The following is an 18,642-nucleotide window of genomic DNA, read 5'->3' as shown; positions in this document are numbered from 1 at the left end:
TTCTCCCAAGGCTGGATCTCTGTACACCCCGGCCAGACTGACAGTGCTGGGTGTTTTCTCCTCGTTTCTTCCTGGTGGCCCATGAAGAGAGGACATGTTTGTGAGTTATGGATATTATGTGTCATGATCATGAAAATTATTTTATTTTAAAAAATTGCAATCTTTTTTTTTCCCCCCTGCTGTGCAGCTTGTGGGATCTTAGTTCCCCGAGCAGGGATCGAACTTGTGCTTCCTGCAGTGGAAGCGCCGAGTCCTAACCGATGGACCGCCAGGGAATTCCTCCAAAATTGCAACCATGAAACACTATTGTAGCAAAAAGGAGCTGTGAATTATGATGACTTTTTGGACTATTAATAATTCTATCACATTTTCCACATAATTTCTTCTGTCTAGAAATCTGGGAGAGGGTGGGATGGGAACGTGGTTTTCCTCCTCACTCCCGGCACCTTTAACCTGACCCCATGAGTCCTTGTGGGATCCAGGTTTTTGCTGAGCTGCTGTTGTTGTTGTTGCTATATATATATTTTTTAATTGAGGTAAAATGTACATGAAATTTACCACTTTAACAATTTAAAAGTGTACAATTCAGTGGCATTAAGTGCATTCACAATGTTGTGCAAGCATTCCAGAACTTTTTCATCTTCCCAAACAGAAACTCTGCATGCATTAAACGTTAATTCCCTCCTTCCCTCCAGTCCCTGGTAACCTCTATTCTACTTCGTGTTTCTGAATTTTTCTACTCTAGGTACTTCATATAATATTTGTCCTTTTGTGTCTGGCTTATTTCAATTAACATAACGCTTTTTAGGTTCATCTATATTGTAGTATGTATCAGAATTTCATTCCTTTTAAGGCTAACATTCTATTGTACGTATATACCACATTTTTTTCTATCCATCTGTTGATGGACATTTGTATGATTTACACCTTCTGGCTATTGTTAATAACACTGCTACAAACATGGGTATCCAAGTTTCTCTTTGAGTCCCTGCTTCAGTTCTTTTGGGTATATACCTAGGAGTGGAATTGATGGATCATATGGTAATTCTCTGTTTAACTTTTTTTTTTTAAATTTTTTTAATTTTTGGCTGTGTTGGGTCTTCGTTGCTGCGTGCGGGCTTTCTCTACTTGCGGCGGTGCACGGGCTTCTCACTGTGGTGGCCTCTCCCGCTGCGGAGCATGGGCTCTAGGTGCACGGGCTCAGCAGTTGTGGCTCGCGGGCTCTAGAGCGCAGGCTCAGTAGTTGTGGCACACGGGCTTAGGTGCTCCACGGCATGTGGGATCTTCCCAGACCAGGGCTCGAACCTGTGTCCCCTGCATTGGCAGGCGGATTCTTAACCACTGCACCACCAGGGAAGCCCTCTCTGTTTAACTTTTTAAGGACTGCTGGTGGACTGGTTTTGAACTCAGATTAGGCTCTTCCTTGGGGCCCTGACCAATATCTTCAATTTTTAACCAATCTACAGTCAATCCTCAAGTCTCCTTTAAGCTAACAGTTAAACTTCCTCTCTCTACAGCAATTCTCTTTCCACAGAGTTGTTTAAGAGGAACAGATCTGAAGAAGAAATCAATGATCTGGAAAATTCACAACTAGGACAGTTTACAATAAGTTGTCTATGTAGCAAAACCCAGAAAATTTTCACACCTTTGTTTTGGGTACACTCCAGTTGTTTCCAGTGTATGTGGGGGGATGATCAAATTAAAAACAAACCAAAAACTCTTGAGTACAAACAAACAAAAACCTTGCTAAGTGCAAATTTTTAAAAAATTTATGGAAGGAGAGAGCAAGTTAAAGGGGAGTCTGGATCATAAAAATGTAGGCAGAGTTAGGTTGTAGTTATAATTCAGTGTCTATAATGTTGGGACCGACTGATTGAGTAATTAAAACTTGACTTTATCTCATCCAGTGTTTAATGGTGCTCTAACACTAGCAATCAAGTATTTCACAATGGACAATGCTTATCCATGAAAAAACAAATATTTCCTCTCCCTAAAAATGGCCAGGTTTGCATTCATGTTTCCATATTCCATTCTCGCATCAGGTGTCAGATGTCAGCAAACTGACCTACTTAAAATGGTGTTGACATATGATTAAAAGCAAACATACCAATATGGTTTGGAGGGGTAGGATTTGTGGATCTGACTGAGCCAGGGTGGTCATGGACGGGGCCCTCCTGCAGAGTGGCTTCTGCCAGCAGAAGGATAACTTAGACCTTTTGGGTTTCTTGCCTTTGTGTATCCTGAGAGCAGGCGGGGGGGGGGTGGGGTGCGTGTAAATCGATAATTAGGGGGTTATTTAAAATAAAGATTTGTCACCTGACAGACTGCAACCTGCCCGTATCCACAAATACAGTGACAACTCTCCCCAGCCCTTTGTTCCTGGGTGTGTGGCAGCTATTGAAGGTCTCTTGTTTACAGAGCAGCGTGGGTTCAAGTTACATTGCCTGAAAGAAGGAAAGGTGTGTGGGACTAGAGCAGCACACCTACAGGGACGTTAGCTTTGTTTTGAAATCCATCTAAAAGTGATAACGTGTTATTAATTGGTGCATTCTTTGTCCTAAAACCAAACATCTAGAGGTCAAGGTTGACTTCAGCTCACCTTGTTATTAGTGCTCAGAACCTCAGGGTCAAGTATCATACTTAATAATAAGAAATGGAATTCTTTGTGCAAAGTGAATAAAAGCTATGGGACAGCACACAACCATCCTGAAAGTTCATAATAGCCTGAGGAGTTCAAAGCTCTTTAACAGGAGACTGGTATTTTAGAATGTTTTACAGATTTAACATTCCTCCTACAATCATTCTGGCTAGTAATAAGTAGTTACTGAGTATGTGCTGTATTTACAGCCCTCGTACCAGATCCTGTCTATATATGTCAGGTGTGTGCTTATGAAATGTCAGGTATGTACCTATTACCTTTGCTCTGGCCTGCGCCCTCATCTCTGCACACTGAATTTCCATTCTTATTCATTTTGTGTCTTTCGTTCAAAATGAACATATTTACCCGTATATGATTAACATAGTGACAGAAAACCTAATTTATGAGATGGCTAAAATTACAAGACTAACTCGTATTCCAATTTATAGGACCCTATAAAGGGACTGCATATTTAACACTACCATATATATCTTGACTGACATAACAAATGTTTCAAAATTAAAAAGTTTTTTATCATAAAATGTTTCAGATACAAAAAAATCCCACAGAAAGTGAAAATATAAAAGACACTTATGTATCTACCACTCACATTTAACATTTTGCCATATTTGCTTCATACCTTGAAGACCTGACCCTCCCCTCCATCCTCCATCTTTCCCTCCTCAGAGTTAACCTCTATCCTATTCCAACTGCACATGTTCTTATATACTTTCACAACTTATGTATGTTTTGTGTTTCAAGTTTGCATAAGGGGTATACTTTACAGAAATGTTTGCAATCTGCTTTTCCATTCAACTTTAAGATTTACCTACATTGATGCAAGCAAGCTATGCCATTCCTTTGAACACTTCAAATTCTATTGTATGAATACACCACTGTTCACGTCTCCATTTCCCTTCTGAGGGCCATTTAGGTTGTTGGCAATATTTTACTACGATACACAAATACTATTGTGAATGAACCATCCACTCCTCTGGTCTGGTTAGCTCTACCTTCAAAATAATACATCTTAAAATCTGACCACTTCCCCCCATCCCACGATCACCCTAGTCCAAGCCATCATTTTTTCTTCCAGGGGCTCCTAAGTGTCTCACTCTTGCCCCCCTTTAGTTTATAGTTCACACAGCCCATGGAGTCTGATTGGGTCTTTTCTTCATCAGAATCCTTCCTATCATACCTGATATAAAATCCAAACCTCTTCCTATGGCCAGGGAAGCCCCATGTGATCTGTCCCCTCACCCTCTCTTTCCCTAGCTTTCTGTATAGTCCAGTATGGTCCTTTACTGGGCTTCTGTTCACTCTGCCTGACACCAGCACTTCCTTCATCTTCCTATGGCTTCCTCCCTTATTTTTTTTCAGGTTCCTGATCAGATAACACCTCCTTTCCTGTTTCTATTTTCTGAATTGGTACCTCTTTCATTTCCTATCCCTCTATCCTGCTTTTTCCTTCTTGGAATTTATCACACCTGAAATTATCTTATTGTTTACTTCCATGGCTCCACTATAATGTAAACTTCCCAGCTTTATGTCCCAGTTCTCAGAATAGTGCCTGGTGTCACGGGTGTTGGCAAGCCTCAGCTGAATGAATAAAAGAGAGAGCATCAGTACAAGCCTCATAATGTACCTTCTCCAGGACAGTATCTTGGAAACTTTGTTGATGGTGAAGCACAATAAGAAGTACGCGTTTTATACAGCATACACACAGACAGGCACAAGCGCTTCAGGAAACAATACTCACACTACTCTTATTTTTTTAAATTCTATTTCAAAAAGAAAGAAGAAAATATGCTAGTTGCAACCCACTAAATTGATTTCACAATTTGCCAATGGGTTCTAACTTGCAGCATGAAAAACTTTGTTTTAGGGTATATATCTGGAAGTGGTTTTGCTAAATATTCCTGAATTGCCCTCCCAAGTGAAACATTTACACTAATAACATCATTTCAGGGATTTCCTCATATCCTTACCAACACCTGGTCTTAACAGGCTTTAAATTTTTTGCCAGTCTGAGTGAAACTGTATCTCTGTTTTAATTTGCATTTTCCTGATTACTAAAAAGACTAATAGACCAGTGATCTTAACCTTAAAAAATATGTAAACTATATTCTGGTGCCCCAGGAAGACTAATACTTTTCTTATCAGAATAAATAGGCAAAGTGACTTAATCTTCCCCTACTTTATGTAGTTTAACAATTCCAAATTCTCATGTTTAATTTTAGTGGCACAAGATTGTATTTCCAAGGACACAGCACTAACGACAATTTTAGTTCATTCACCATTCATGCAGTCGTTTATTTACTCAACAAATATTTATTGAGGGCTCGCTACTGCCAGGAATTTCGCCAGACAGACCAACAACCTCCCCTGGCGCCTACCTTCCAGACCGTGAGTTCTTTGTTCCTCGCTCTGTGGCAGAGTGACCAGGGATTAGGCGTGTAGTAGAAAGGCTCGAAGACTCTGATCAAGTCCTTAACGATTCTTCCAATGCACGTTCTCGTGCATCGCTTATTCACAAGTTTTTGTATTCAATATACCCAGAGAGGAACGCAGTGTGTTCATGCATGCTCTCTCCCTGCAAAGGAATGTTCCCAAGAGATGTTTTGAAGGAGAAAGCGAATGCTTCGTTTAAAGCACTTGTTTTAAACGTAAGATTATAATTAAGATCTTTTAAAGCAACACAATTTATTTTACTTTTTCTTCTAAAAGCAACTTTTTCCCCTGTTCTCTACAAAAAAGTTTTTTTAAAGCCTCACACTGTATTTCGTCGTAATGTCAGGTTCGTTTCAAAGGGCAGTGAAAAATCTCACGCTCATTCTGACTTAGGTAATTCTAAATTTTGACGGAAGAACGTTAACTCCAAACCACATTAACGCAGTGTTTAGCTTCCATTCTTCTATAATTTCTATACTTTATTATCCCATAGATAAGTCTTAACTAACAGCAGCCCTTTCTCATTTCAAAACCACAAGTCATATAAAACAACTTCCCGTGCTTTCTGGAAAGAAACATCAGGATTTAACTCATTTTATTGCTTCAGATAATGTTGCGGTTACCAGATAAGAGGTGCTACATCTAGGGACAGTGCCTGGGCTGATAAACGGAGTTCGTGCTTCATTCTTCGATTTTTATTTTATATAACGTAAACCGCACACCGCAGGGAAAGTGCTAAATGCAGAGGCCGGCGCAGCTCTCCACTACTCCCATCTCCACTTTTCCTCTCCCAGCCCCGGAATTCATGCAAATCAGTCTGCTAACCCCGGGGCAATACGACCCATTTTCGCGCCATTCGCTCGGGACCGTGCAGCTATGTAAAGAGGGTGGTCCTGGAGCTCCCAAGGCACCACATTTCCAAGGAGGATTTTAGGGGACTGCATGGCTATCACAGGACTTCAGGGTATTTGGGGGGACCGCTTTTTTCCCGGGGCCGAGTGGGTCTCTCGCGCGGGTGGGCCGTTACCACAGCTGGCAGGACCTGCGCCCCAACGCGGGAAAGCCTGCCGCGCCCCGCCCCTCCGGCCCAGGCTCTGAGCGCCCCGCCCGCCCGCCCGCGCGGCTCGAGCTCCGGCTCCTGCGTGGTGGGACGGCGGCGCGCGCGGCTGCTCAGCTCTCAGCGCTCCGAGCGCCAGCCGCCAGCATGGACTCTCGCCGCGTGCCGGTGAGGCTGGACGGGCGAAGGCGCGGGATTGGCGCGGTGGGTGTTGGGCACGGGCGGACCCCCTCCAACTCCGCGGCGGAGTGCCCTTATCAACTGGTGGCCGTCCTGGGCGGCGCCCGTTGAGGCAAGCCCCAGATTTTGTGCACTTGCGGGTAGTTCGGGGACTAGGGGCTGTCCCCGACGGGCGTGTGCACCCGGCGCGCGGGCGGTCCGGAGATTTGAGATGTTTGCAGGATGGTTGGCAGCCCGGGGGAGCTCGAGGCCACGTGCGCCCGAGGTGCACGTGCGCTGGGGGCTGGCCGGGGCGGCCCATTGTGTCCGCTGTCCGGAGCCCTGCCCGCGGGGCGCGGAGGGGAGCGCCGCCCTGCAGCCTCCAGGCCCTTTCCCGCGCGCAGCCCCGCGCGCACTGGGGGTCCTTGGGCGCGCTTCCCTCCCGCTTTTGCATCAACCATGCCGGCAGGCGCTTCTAACCACTGAGGGTTTGGAGTTTGGAGTTTAAAGGTCTTGCAAATCGGTCTCTTTAGAACTTGGGTTGCGCACACTTGAGGGGGCATTTCCAGTCCCAGGCGGTGATTTAGTGCAGCGGAAGGACTTGGTCTGAACGGTTCGCCGACCGTTTGCTCATTTCCCACTCCCTTCCCCACCCCCCAACCATATTCTCAGCAGCAGGACGTAGCCCTGATGGAACGTTACTTTCTGCTCTAACGGAAACCGGAACGGAGGGTCTGCCCCAGAAGAGGTTAGAGGGTGGGGGTTGGGTGAAAAGGAAGAGAGTGACACCCTTAAAATAAATATCTTGGGTAAGGGACCCACGTGGGGAGGCTGGGATTCCCTGGGGGTGGGTGGAAGAGGGCGTGTTGGGGGCGTGGTTTCAGAGACAGCTCTCCTGAATGGACCTGGGCATTGGCTTTCGGCATGAAGACTAAAGAAGTGTGTAGCTGGACTTGGACTCTGACGTGCCTGGGTTCAAATTTGGGCCGTCGTGGGAATTGAATAGTTCCTTTCACCGCTCTGAGCCTCAGTTTCCACCTTTGTTGCAAGGGATTAATGTGAAAGCATACTTAGTGCCTGGCACAAAAAAACACCTATTAAGTGGTGTTAGTTATTACCTGTTTGCCAAGAAAGTCCATCTCAACCATGATCATGTGCCTTGCTTCTTTCTAGGTCTTTTCCTCCAGGTATACATTTGCCTGATAACTAACTCTTGGCATGTGGTGACTAGTTAAAGCTCAGCAGGTATTTCCCTGCGAGCTTCCAATAGAATGCCTCCCTTGAGGCTGTCTTGGGCGTGACTGCTGGCAGGTATATTGCTGAGTGAATGGTGATAATTCCTGCAGTAGTGCAAGGAGCATTGCTGTTTTAGGAGACTGCAGACTCCTTCCAACCCTGTGATCTTGGGCAATCTGTTTCTCCTCCCTGGAGCCTTTAATTTGCTCATCTGGAAAATGGGGAATTTCTGAGATCTCCTTTAATAGGTAGTACCTCTACCTATTATCACATTTTCCTGCCTTTCTAAAAGGACAAAAGACTAAAACTTCCTAAGATGATTGAATGGAGTCTGTTGAGGAACACTGGGTGGTTGGGTCCCATCATCATGAAAATAATTTTATTTGCAAGAGAAATGCATAATGTTAAGTGTAGAAGGAAGGTCAGAATGTTCTGTTCACCCGACACCTCACATCTTGGCATTATTTTTGTGGGACCCCTAGCAGAGCTTGCCTTTTCAAAAGTTTTCAGTGTAAGGAGAAACTTCTGTTGCTCCATGGCTATACTTCAGAAGAGAAAAATACAGGAACTGCTAATACAACATTTAAGAAATCTCATTAAATATTAAGAAACGGTAGAAACTGCTATCTTTTTACATGAGGTAGATGCCAGTTGCATGTTCTGATGAGCAGTGCCAGGCTATTCAGTGTTCATGAATGAAGGCTGCATTTTCATATCCACAGGCCATTTGTGTCTTATGAAAGGACTTCTAAAAACTTAAGACTTGTGCAGCAAGGGGACTGCAGAAAGCGCTGAATGTCTGGCCAGCCTAATAGAGCCCTGAAGTGGAATCAGGCATTCTACCTGGGTTTGGAGGACTGTTTGACCTTTAACTTGGCTCCTGTACATTTGTTCACTGGGTCGATACATTTGATTTGTAAGGACTTGTGCTGAAATCACTCTACCCCTCCTGATTGGCACAAGGCCTGTTTGAAAGCCTGCCATCTCGAAGTAGAGGTGCTGCCCAGTTTTTACAGTTTGGGAAATTAGCATCACAGTACAGAGCCCAAAGCTTACATAGAAAGATCTCATTAGCTCGATTTTGGCTGAGGGAGAGAAATCACTCTACCATTTTGTACTTTTGAAGTACAGTTTAATTTTTTTTTTTTTCTTAAGGGCAGATTTTAGGAGTTTAGCTTTTAATGCCTTGGGAGCTCAGTATAATAATGCTAAGAGTTGGGGGCTCTTAAGGTGGGTAAAGGGGTAGCTCTACAGATATTTGAATAAATTGATAGTTGTCATTATAATGTTCCTTCAAAGGGATCTCTTTTTAGGATTTTACCTGGTTTTGAAAAAATTTTTGTAGCAGTTGCAAACCCTCCTTTCTCTGTGTAGGGTATAAGAAATGGACATATCTCCTCTGCTGTTTGAACCTACTCAACTCAAAAATGATATCTTTCATTAGATTCTGCGGTAAGCATCCCATTTAATAGTGTTGCCATTTCTGTTTGCAGCAAAAGGATCGCAGAGCAAAGAAGAACTTCAAGAAATTCAGATATGTGAAGTTGATTTCCATGGAAACCTCGTCATCCTCTGATGACAGTTGTGACAGCTTTGCTTCTGATAATTTTGCAAACACAGTAAGTGCTGCCTGAGAATAAACAGAATGGAGTCTGCCGTGCTCAAAATGCCTCAAATGCTTTGTGCGTGATTAAAACTGCTTGCTTTTTGCCTACATTTCTATACAGCCGTTATGAAAATACAGTGTGCACTGTAATTTCATTTCACTTTTTGCTATGGTTCTAGGTAGTAATTGTTGGAGGTAGATTAGCTACTTATTCTATCCTTTTGAAATGTCGCCTAACCTAACATGCCTGATGATTTGCCATAACAACTCAGAAATCATTTGTAAACCTCTGAACCATTTTTCTTTGTAACAAAAGCTATTCTCTTGTAGTGCACTTGTAAATGTGATTTGCTCTCTGCACGGTTTATGGAAAATTGGTTCTTGAAAAAGGAAAAAAAAAATGCACAACCACATTTATTTATTTATTTTACAGAAACCTAAATTCAGGTCAGATATCAGTGAAGAACTGGCAAATGTTTTTTATGAGGACTCTGATAATGAATCTTTCTGCGGCTTTTCAGAAAGTGAGGTGCAAGATGTGTTAGACCATTGTGGATTTTTACAGAAACCAAGGCCAGATGTCACTAACGAACTGGCCAGTATTTTTCATGCCGACTCTGATGATGAATCGTTTTGCGGTTTCTCAGAGAGTGAGATACAAGATGGAATGGTGAGTTTGAGAATTTCACCAATATCAAGAAATAAGGTACATTTAGAGGCATGACATACTTGCTTAAAAAGTTTTTTTTTCTTACGATTTTCGTTTTAGTCATGCCAGAAGATTTTGTTGATCTTTTAAAAAGTTTTAAGAGTATTTTCTTCATGTCTTAAAGCAGTTTTTTACTCATGTAGTTCTACTTGTAAAGCTTGACCATTTTTGTAGTCTCTGAAAATCTTGGAAACTGGTAAGATAGAATTGGCCCACCTGCAGATTTCTGTTGCTACAGAAATCCAGCCTAATCAGAGGAAGCACACGTGTCCTCAAGATGAGCTGCATTCACATTTAAGTTCAGGTGCCCAGCCCAGGGCCTAACATAGAGTAGGCCTTCAGTAAATGTCGGTTCCCGTAGTGGATCTGTGCCTGCATCTGGAAAGCCTGTGATAACTCCCATGCAGGAGCTCAAGTGCAGGTAATGACAATTAGGGCCCTGCCTGCTTCCACTTTTGCTCCTTTGTTGGCTTTTCCTGTGCATGCTGTCTTACCTTTGGCCTCTGTTGACCTGCTCAGGACACTGCTGCCGCTGATGCGCCTCGGTCCTACTCTCCCCGAGCATGCTGGTTACTTCTGCACACGTTTTTCTGTTAGCAAGACTTTCTCGACAAACTGTTGATTTGCAGTCGGGTGCGTGCTCTTTAGCTCATTGTGGTCTGACGTGGGTCCACTGCCTGGGACCACGCTTGAGCGGCACTGACACGAGTGAGAACGCCTGCCCAGCGAGTGTTTATCACTGTCTAACTTCATGATGATGTAATATTTCCTCTAAGAGGTGATGTTGGTCTAAATCAGTATGTATTGGAGTTATTGGCAGGGGCTGATCTGTGAATCTGGATGTCACCCAACATTGTCTATAGCCTGAATCATTTCTGGGCAATGTTTCAGTTCTTTGTAGATGCTATTTGTTGCGATTGATAAAATGCCAATTGATTAAAAGGCTTAAGAACTGATAAAAGTCTTGTCATTTTATATCTTTCAACCCATGCACACTAAAAATATATGAAGAGTACAAAAAGCGGTGGGGATTTTGGAATGTTAAAAAATGGGTCTTCCGTTTCTGGGACTTTATGGGTGGTATTTTTTTCTTCTCTCTCTTTTTGTTTGTTTTCAACCATCACCACAGTCAATTTCAGAATATTTTCATCACCCCAAAAAGAAACACTGTACCCGTCAGCAGTCACTTTGCATCCTTTCCCAATATCCTCAGTTCCTGGCAACCGTTAATCTATTTTCTCTCATAGATTTGCCTATTCTGGGCATTTCCTATAAATGGAACCCTACAATATGTGGTCTTTTGTGACTGGCTTGTTTCACTTAGCATAATGTTTTCAAGGTTCTTCCATGTGCCAGTACTTCATATCTTTTTATTGCTGAATAATATTCCATTGTGTGAATATACCACATTTTATTTATCCATTCATCAGTTGATGGATGTTTGGGTTGTTGGCACCTTTTGGCTGTTAGGAATGATCCTGCTATGAACATGTGTGTACAGGTTTTTGTATGGACATATACTCTTCAGTAGGAGTAGAATTGCTGAGTCATATAGTCCATGTGGTTAACCTTTTGAGGAACCGCCAGACTGTTTTCCAAAGTGGTGGCACCATTTTACAGTCCTACCAGAGTGTGTGTGTGGGTTCCAGTTTCTCCACATCCTTGCTGTACTTATTGATTTGGCTCTACTAGTGGGTGGGAAGTGATGCCTTGTGATTCTGATTTGCATTTCCCCAGTGGCTAATTTTCATACATTTTAAATGATGGAAACATATTACTTTTGGAATCTGAGATTTTAAAACTTTTAGGCTTACAAAAAGTGGATAAGAGATGGAGGTAGTCAGATCTCAGAGAGACAGAAAGTAGAATGGTGGTTGCCAGGGGTTGAGGGGGAGGCGAGTGGGGAGTAATTGTTTAATGAGTATGGAGTTTCAGTTTGTGAAGATGAAAAAGTTCTGGAGATAGATGGTGGTGGTGGTTGCAGAACAATGAATGTATTTAATGTCATTGAACTGTACACTTAAAAATGGTTCAAGTGATAAATTTTATGTTATGTTATATATATTTTGCTAGTTTTTTAAAAATGTAGATCAGAGCATTGAGACATCTTTTAATAAAGTTTAGTATTGCCATAAGCACTGAAATCGTATTTATGAGAGCACACATATTTACTCCTAGGGGAATTCTTTTAAAAATGCATAAAGATTCTATTTTTAAAGAAATGAAAAAGGGAGCTGGGATTTTCACATTAAAAAAAATGGCTCGGAACCACTGGCCTAGGGACTGTGAAGGTGGCTTATAACAATGTCTCAGGTAGGCTCCCCGAGTTAAACTACACTCAGGTTGTTGTATTTATTTGTAATTCCTGATTTTGTTACCCAGAGCTGTCAATTAAACTTGACAATTAAAGTGTTCAGTGCAAATGTATTTGCTGCAAGCTTTTTTTGTTCCAAAGGCATATTTTGTAGTCATACTCTTGCAGACTGTGCAACAATCAGCAAGTCATTAATGCCTCACTCGTTCTGATTGACTAGAGGCTGCAGGCAGACCACGCGGGCTGTCGGACCCGCAGTCAGTGCAGAAGTTCCGGACCTCTCCGGGTGGCCATGAAGTTTCCAACTCGAAACACCAGGGGAGCAGCCAAGGAGAGAGCAGCGCCCCCCGAACCCTCAGAGAATTCTGTGACTGATTGCAATTCTGATTCAGAAGATGAAAGTGGCATGAATTTTTTGGAGAAAAGGGCTTTAAATATAAAGCAAAACAAAGCAATGGTAGGTATCTGACTTTGAATGTATTAGAACTCACCCTTCCTTCCCAGCTTTTCTCTAAGCCACTTGTTGCTTATATCTTTGTCATAAGAATTATTTTCCATGTAGCTCTGAAATCTTTATAACATATGTTTTAAAATGTGTTTCTTTCCCTAAACTGACTTTTCTTTTTTTAATCTATTAAAGTCTTGGTAGATGTATAGGGGAAATCAGAAACTCTTTGAAACGTGCTATTGTGATTTTCAGAATTTACTTGTTTTCAGTAGTTATTCTGAACCAATAACTTCTGTTTAATTTCCTCCCTTTTAGCTTGCAAAACTAATGTCAGAATTAGAAAGCTTCCCTGGCTCCTTCCCTGGAAGGCGTTCCCTGCCAGGCTCCAGTTCAGTAAGTACAAATCCTTGTTTGTATGGTACTGTTTTGGGCAGGTCTGATTTTAAAGTCCAATTTCGTTATTTCATGTGGTCTTGTAGACAGACTTAGAGGTGATAGAGGAAAGCTTCTGACAGATCTCTGGGACCTCTTCCTTGCACCCTGGGCCAGGGTTGCCCCTGCCCCCCCCATGCCCAGCTCCTGTGGGACTCAAACCCCACCCCCCTCCGTTTTCCTTGGCCACCCACGTGGCACGTGGGATCCTAGTTCCTGGACCAGAGATCGAACCTGCGCCCCCTGCAGTGGAAGCACGGAGTCTTCACCACTGGACCGCCAGGGAAGTTCCTCAAACCTCTTTTGATTGGTTGTTTCTCTTCCTCCCACCCAAGTAAACCTAAGACCCTCAGGGTTAGGAAATAAAGATCGAAAATTGTTTTTTCTGTATCCCCAGCATTGGCAGATTCCTCCTACATGGTAATTGATGTTTTTAAAATCTGAGAATGAAAAAAAAGAAAGAAAAAACAATTTGTTAACCAAGTCATGGCCTAATATATGTGATTATATTCTGAGGAAACTAAGCTGGTGCAACTCAGGGGAATCTGGTGTGTCTGGTGTGGTACAAAAGAAAAGATTTCCTTTCCCACCTCTCCGGGAGCAAGAATAGAACAAGGAAAACCATACATACATTTCTCTCTTGGGCAGTATAGGAACAGTGAATATGTTTCAGGGCTCAAGAGATGTTGTAGAAAAGGTTTTTTTTTTTGGAGAACGAGATTCTTTCTTACATCTTTATTGAGTAAAGAATAAATAGATCATCCCTCAGTTTGAGAGAAACCAGGTTTGGTGTTAACAAAAGCCAAATTACAATGGCTGTATCATTTCTGGGCTCATTTTCCATGCATTACAGAGAGGATGAAGGAAATTAGAAAGTGGAGTACTCCTTTTACTTAAAGGAAAACCTGGTTCAGGAGACGGTGCCCCTTCTCATTCTGGAATAAACGGCTCCAATCCTCTGTGTTTTGTTCAGCGTCCAAAGACACCCCGAAGGCGCACATTCCCAGGTGTCGCCTGCAGGAGAAACCCTGAGCGGAGAGCTCGTCCTCTCACCAGGTCAAGGTCTCAGGTCCTTGGGTCTCACAGTGCCCTGCCCATGGAGGAGGATGAGGAGGAGGAGGAGGAGGAGGAGGAGGAGGCGGCGGATAAGTACATGTTGGTGAGAAAGAGGAAGCCCATGGCTGGCTACATGAACGTGAGTTCTCCGCTTTTATGCTTTCTCTTCTGTTTGTCATGTTTTGTGGGCCCAGGATCATGGACACAGCACGGGAGCACACACACCCTCAACACCAATGATCCGTATTAAATGTTCGTCTCAAAACACTCCAGAACGGTTAAGGTCACATCAGCTTATTTTGATGGTTCTTGGTAGCAGGCAAGAGAATCAAAATTATCTTGGGCTTTTCTTAATTGTAGGAGTCATTTCCATGATGTTGTCCCATGATCCTTAGTAAACTTAGGATTCGCCCCTTCTCCGTAAGCTCTAAGAATGATTTCCAGGTTGAATTCTCTGAAGAAATGACAAAGCGAGTATCTTGAGATTCAGAGCTGGCGAGAGCCAGGAAGGCCACTCTGTTCCATGTTTCTCATTATGCAGGAAGATGACATGCCCCGAAGTCGTCGCCCTGGATCCATGACCCTTCCCCATATAATTCGCCCAGTGGACGAAATCACGGAGGAAGAATTGGACAACATCTGCAACAACTCTCGAGAGAAGATCTATAACCGTTCATTGGTCAGAGCCTCTAAATGATGTCTGGAAATGTACACGTCTGTGAGAGAGACATTTTGCTAATGTTCTAACAATCTTAGCGTATGGGATGTGTGCCTGTGTGTTTTTTCCATGTGAGAAAAGAGAGTTTTGTAGCATCCTTGGGATTTAGCTTTCTTAGTAAGTTTGCAGTAGTAGTAGTTGCTTAGTAAGTCTTCAGTAACATTAAATCTTTTCTCTTAATTTAGAAATTGATTCATTCAACCTAAGTGTTTATTAACGTGTGCCTACATAGATAGGTGCTGGGGATATGGTGGTGTGCTAAAGATAAACAGATCTTTTCTTGATGTAGTTTTGATAACATAAGGTATTGAGTCTGCCAGATGAATGAAATCACCATGCTTGAGATACTTTTCATGTCCTTTTGTATACATGTGTATATAGATGTGAACTAGGATTCAAAGAGAAAATATCAGACTCTACCCACAAAGAGGGACATTCTTTTTTTTTTCCTTTAAATTTTTTGTAGTCAAATTCATCCTTTTTTTGGCTGTGCGGCTTGCCCTCCGCAGTGAAAGCGTGGAGTCCTAACCACTGGACCGCCAGGGAATTCCCAAAGAAGGACATTCTTCTAAGTATTTTGTCTACAAAAAGCAGTGTTTTTGTTTTTGGTTCTTATTTGCTTATTGTTTGCAGGGATCGACTTGTCATCAGTGCCGCCAGAAAACTATGGATACCAAGACAAACTGCAGAAACCCAGAGTGCTGGGGCGTTCGAGGCCAGTTCTGCGGGCCCTGCCTTCGAAACCGTTATGGTGAAGAAGTCAGGGATGCTCTGCTAGACCCAGTAGGTGCCTTGAAGGGGTGGTCCTGTGGGCTCGAGAGTCCGCTGTGAGCTGATAGGGCCAGAAAGAGATTGAGCCCTTAGTGTCGTGGGACATTCATTTCGGGGAAGGCAGATGAATTCAGAGTGTTGGTGCTAGATAGCTGTGAGCCCTTCTGGAGAGCTCCCAACCCGGCCATTTGGGGAAGTCCATTCTCCACTTAGCCCTGCTAGTGGCTGTGGAACTTTTTCCATGGGATTTCCTAAGGGAACGTGATGCATGACTAACGGATGTTAACCACGTTACGAGTTTTTTAATAATTAAAAAGAAAAAGATCTGAATGCAATTGATCATGCCCACCTCAAAGGTTAAACAGGAGTAGATAAGTAAGCAGCGGTGTGAGGTTTAACTTAATGGTGCCTTTTCATGCTTATTCAGAACTGGCACTGCCCACCGTGTCGCGGGATCTGCAACTGCAGCTTCTGTCGGCAGAGAGCCGGGCGGTGTGCAACTGGGGTGCTCGTGTACTTAGCCAAGTACCACGGCTTCGGGAATGTGCATGCTTACTTGAAAAGGTAGGGCTGGTTTTTCCCTCTTCCACACCCAAATCTGACATTCATTTTTGTATCTTAATAAAAAGATGGTAGAAGTCAGAATAGTGGTCTTATGGAGGGCAGGAGGGTGCAGGTATTAACTAGAAAGGGGCACATGGGGAGTCGGGGAGCGTTGGAAACATTTTATATCTTCATCTGGGTGGTGGTGACCCTCGTGGGCGTGTGTGTGTAAAATTCAAGCTGTACACTTAAGATGTGTTATAACTCGATAGAAACGTTTAAAAGAGTGAATTAGGCTCAGCAGATTATTATTTTTTAACTTTTTAAAAATTGAAGTATAGTTGATTTACAATGTGTTTCAAGTATACAGCAAAGTGATTCAGTTATACATATATATATATATATTTTTCATATTCTTTTCCATTATGGTTTATTACAAGATACTGAGTTTAGTTCCCTGTGCTATACAGTAGGACCTTGTTGGTTATCTATTTTATATATAGTAGTTTGTATCTGTTAATCCCAGACTTCTGATTTATCATCCCCTCAACTCCCTTCCCCTTTGGTAACCATAAGTTTGTTTTCTATGTCTGTCAGTCTGTTTTTGTTTTGTAAATAAGTTTTCATTTGTATCATATTTTAGATTCCACATATAAGTGATATCATATGGTATTTGTCTTGCTCTATCTTATTTCACTTAGTATGGTAATCTCCAGGTCCATCCCTGTTGGTACAAATGGCATTATTTCATTCTTTTTAATGGCTGAGTAATATTCCATTGTATATATGTACCACATCTTCTTTATCCATTCCTCTGTCGAAGGACACTTAAGTTGCTTCTGTGTCTTGGCTATTGTAAATAGTGCTGCTATCAACAATGGGGTGCGTGTCTTTTGGAATTAGTTTTCAGAAGAGAATTCTTAGGCCAAAAACCATATCCTGACATGTTCCCTCTTCTCTTTCAGTCTAAAACAGGAGTTTGAAATGCAAGCATAATAATTGGAAGATCCACTACCTGCCTTCCACTTCACAAATCTTCCTTGTTTTAAAGTTTTCATTTTTGTCATGTGATTGAAACCCGAGTTTAAGAATTCTGATGATCAGTCTGTCTTATAGGCAAATCAAGTTAACCTCATTAGACATGCCTGCATGTCTGGGCGTCAGGGGGGTGTAGTGCCAGCTGTACTCTGCCCTCCTGCAGTTTCTCCTTTGCATTTCCCCCCACACCTCATCCCATGCCATCCCCCTCTTATTTCCAGTGGTTCTCTTCCATCATTTAGTTTCAGGATCCTTTTTAAATGACAATTTTATGAAAGCATGTTTGATTTAATTGGTGTTGAAATAGCCCTGGAATCCACCCATAAAACCAAGCACTTAGAAACGCAGTAGTAGTGTTAACTAACTACATCTCTCGATTTCCAGAGACTAGCCCTCTAACTTGCTTACGTGAAAACACTGGGTCTGATTTAGTGTTTGCTGACATTTTTAACAGAATCAAGGCACAAAAGTCTTAAAACCATGTGGAAAAATTAGGTGATTGTTGGCAAGTGGAGTATATGACTGTGGAGGCCTCACGGTGGAGGCCTGTGGAGGAGAATATTCCATGTACTGTATTCCATGTATTGTGCTTATTATTCAAGTTGTCACAGTTGAGGCTTAGTTGCTGCTGATTTCTTCCACCAAGTGCATCTGGCCCACACGGTCACGACCCAAAGGTTCTTGTGCAGTGCTATGCTTGAAATCATTGTAGAAAAGCCATCCTGGGGAATTGGGACGGGGAGCCTTCAGTAGTAGGCCGATTTGAATTCATGGAATAAAACTTCAGGATAATTGTAGTTTGCCACGTTTATTTCAGTTCATAACGTAAGGTATTTCAAATAAATTCTTGCTTATGTTGCATGGAAAATTGATACTTATACTCAGCTACAATTCTTTGCAGTTTTTACTTTCTTGAAGAAATTATAAGCCAGGCACAGGGTTCACATTCAGGTTTGAAGCACTTTTATAACACTGAGAAGTGCCTTTTTGGAGAAGGGTGACTTTCAACAGTTTGCTAACTTGACATCTCTGCCAGTTTAGTTTCTGGGCAGAGTCCATGTGTCGTCTCTCCCTCCCCCTGTTTCGGCATGAATCAAATCGTTCGATAGAGGTAGAAGCTAAGCGTGTGTGTGTTTATTTTGCTTTGCGTCTGCAGCCCGTAGCTGTGCCCGTGCAGTGTTTGGTGCATAATTGGACCTTGAATCAATAAATGTAAATAGAGCATTTGATCTGTTATGCTTTTATACAAAGTTTTTTATTTTAATAATAAAACATTTTGTTCTAGCTTGTCTGCTTTTTTGAAAATCTTTGATACTCAACCTTACTGCACTGAGTCCTAATTTTTTCCTCCTATTGAAACAAAAGACCATTTCTGCCTTTTCGAGAGGCCCCCCCACCCACCTGCACACACACACTTTGGCTTAAGTTTCTGACAGTCAAGGGCCAGCTCTTTTGAACAGGGCCTG

At 42.6% G+C, this 18,642-nt stretch overlaps 1 protein-coding gene across 4 annotated transcripts; it reads left to right on the top strand.

Moving 5' to 3' along the window:
- The first annotated feature begins 6,208 nt into the window (after positions 1-6,208).
- On the top strand, positions 6,209-18,400 carry CDCA7 (cell division cycle associated 7). 4 transcript variants are annotated; one of them, XM_068543906.1, is made up of 10 exons: positions 6,209-6,314; positions 9,035-9,160; positions 9,581-9,817; positions 12,391-12,627; positions 12,934-13,011; positions 14,024-14,245; positions 14,648-14,785; positions 15,458-15,607; positions 16,023-16,159; positions 17,104-18,400. In XM_068543906.1, the coding sequence occupies exons 1-10, from the start codon at positions 6,294-6,296 to the stop codon at positions 17,132-17,134; spliced, it is 1,377 nt and encodes a 458-aa protein (XP_068400007.1). In that variant the 5' UTR covers positions 6,209-6,293; the 3' UTR covers positions 17,135-18,400. The 4 variants fall into 4 exon arrangements, with proteins under 4 accessions (XP_068400007.1, XP_068400006.1, XP_068400009.1 ...); XM_068543905.1 differs by having other exon boundaries at positions 6,209-6,350; XM_068543908.1 differs by lacking the exon at positions 9,581-9,817.
- The last annotated feature ends 242 nt before the right edge of the window (positions 18,401-18,642 follow it).

Source organism: Eschrichtius robustus, chromosome 5 (genome assembly GCF_028021215.1).
Source record: "Eschrichtius robustus isolate mEscRob2 chromosome 5, mEscRob2.pri, whole genome shotgun sequence".
NCBI lineage: Eukaryota > Metazoa > Chordata > Mammalia > Artiodactyla > Eschrichtiidae > Eschrichtius > Eschrichtius robustus.
This window is presented reverse-complemented; position numbering and strand designations above follow the sequence as displayed.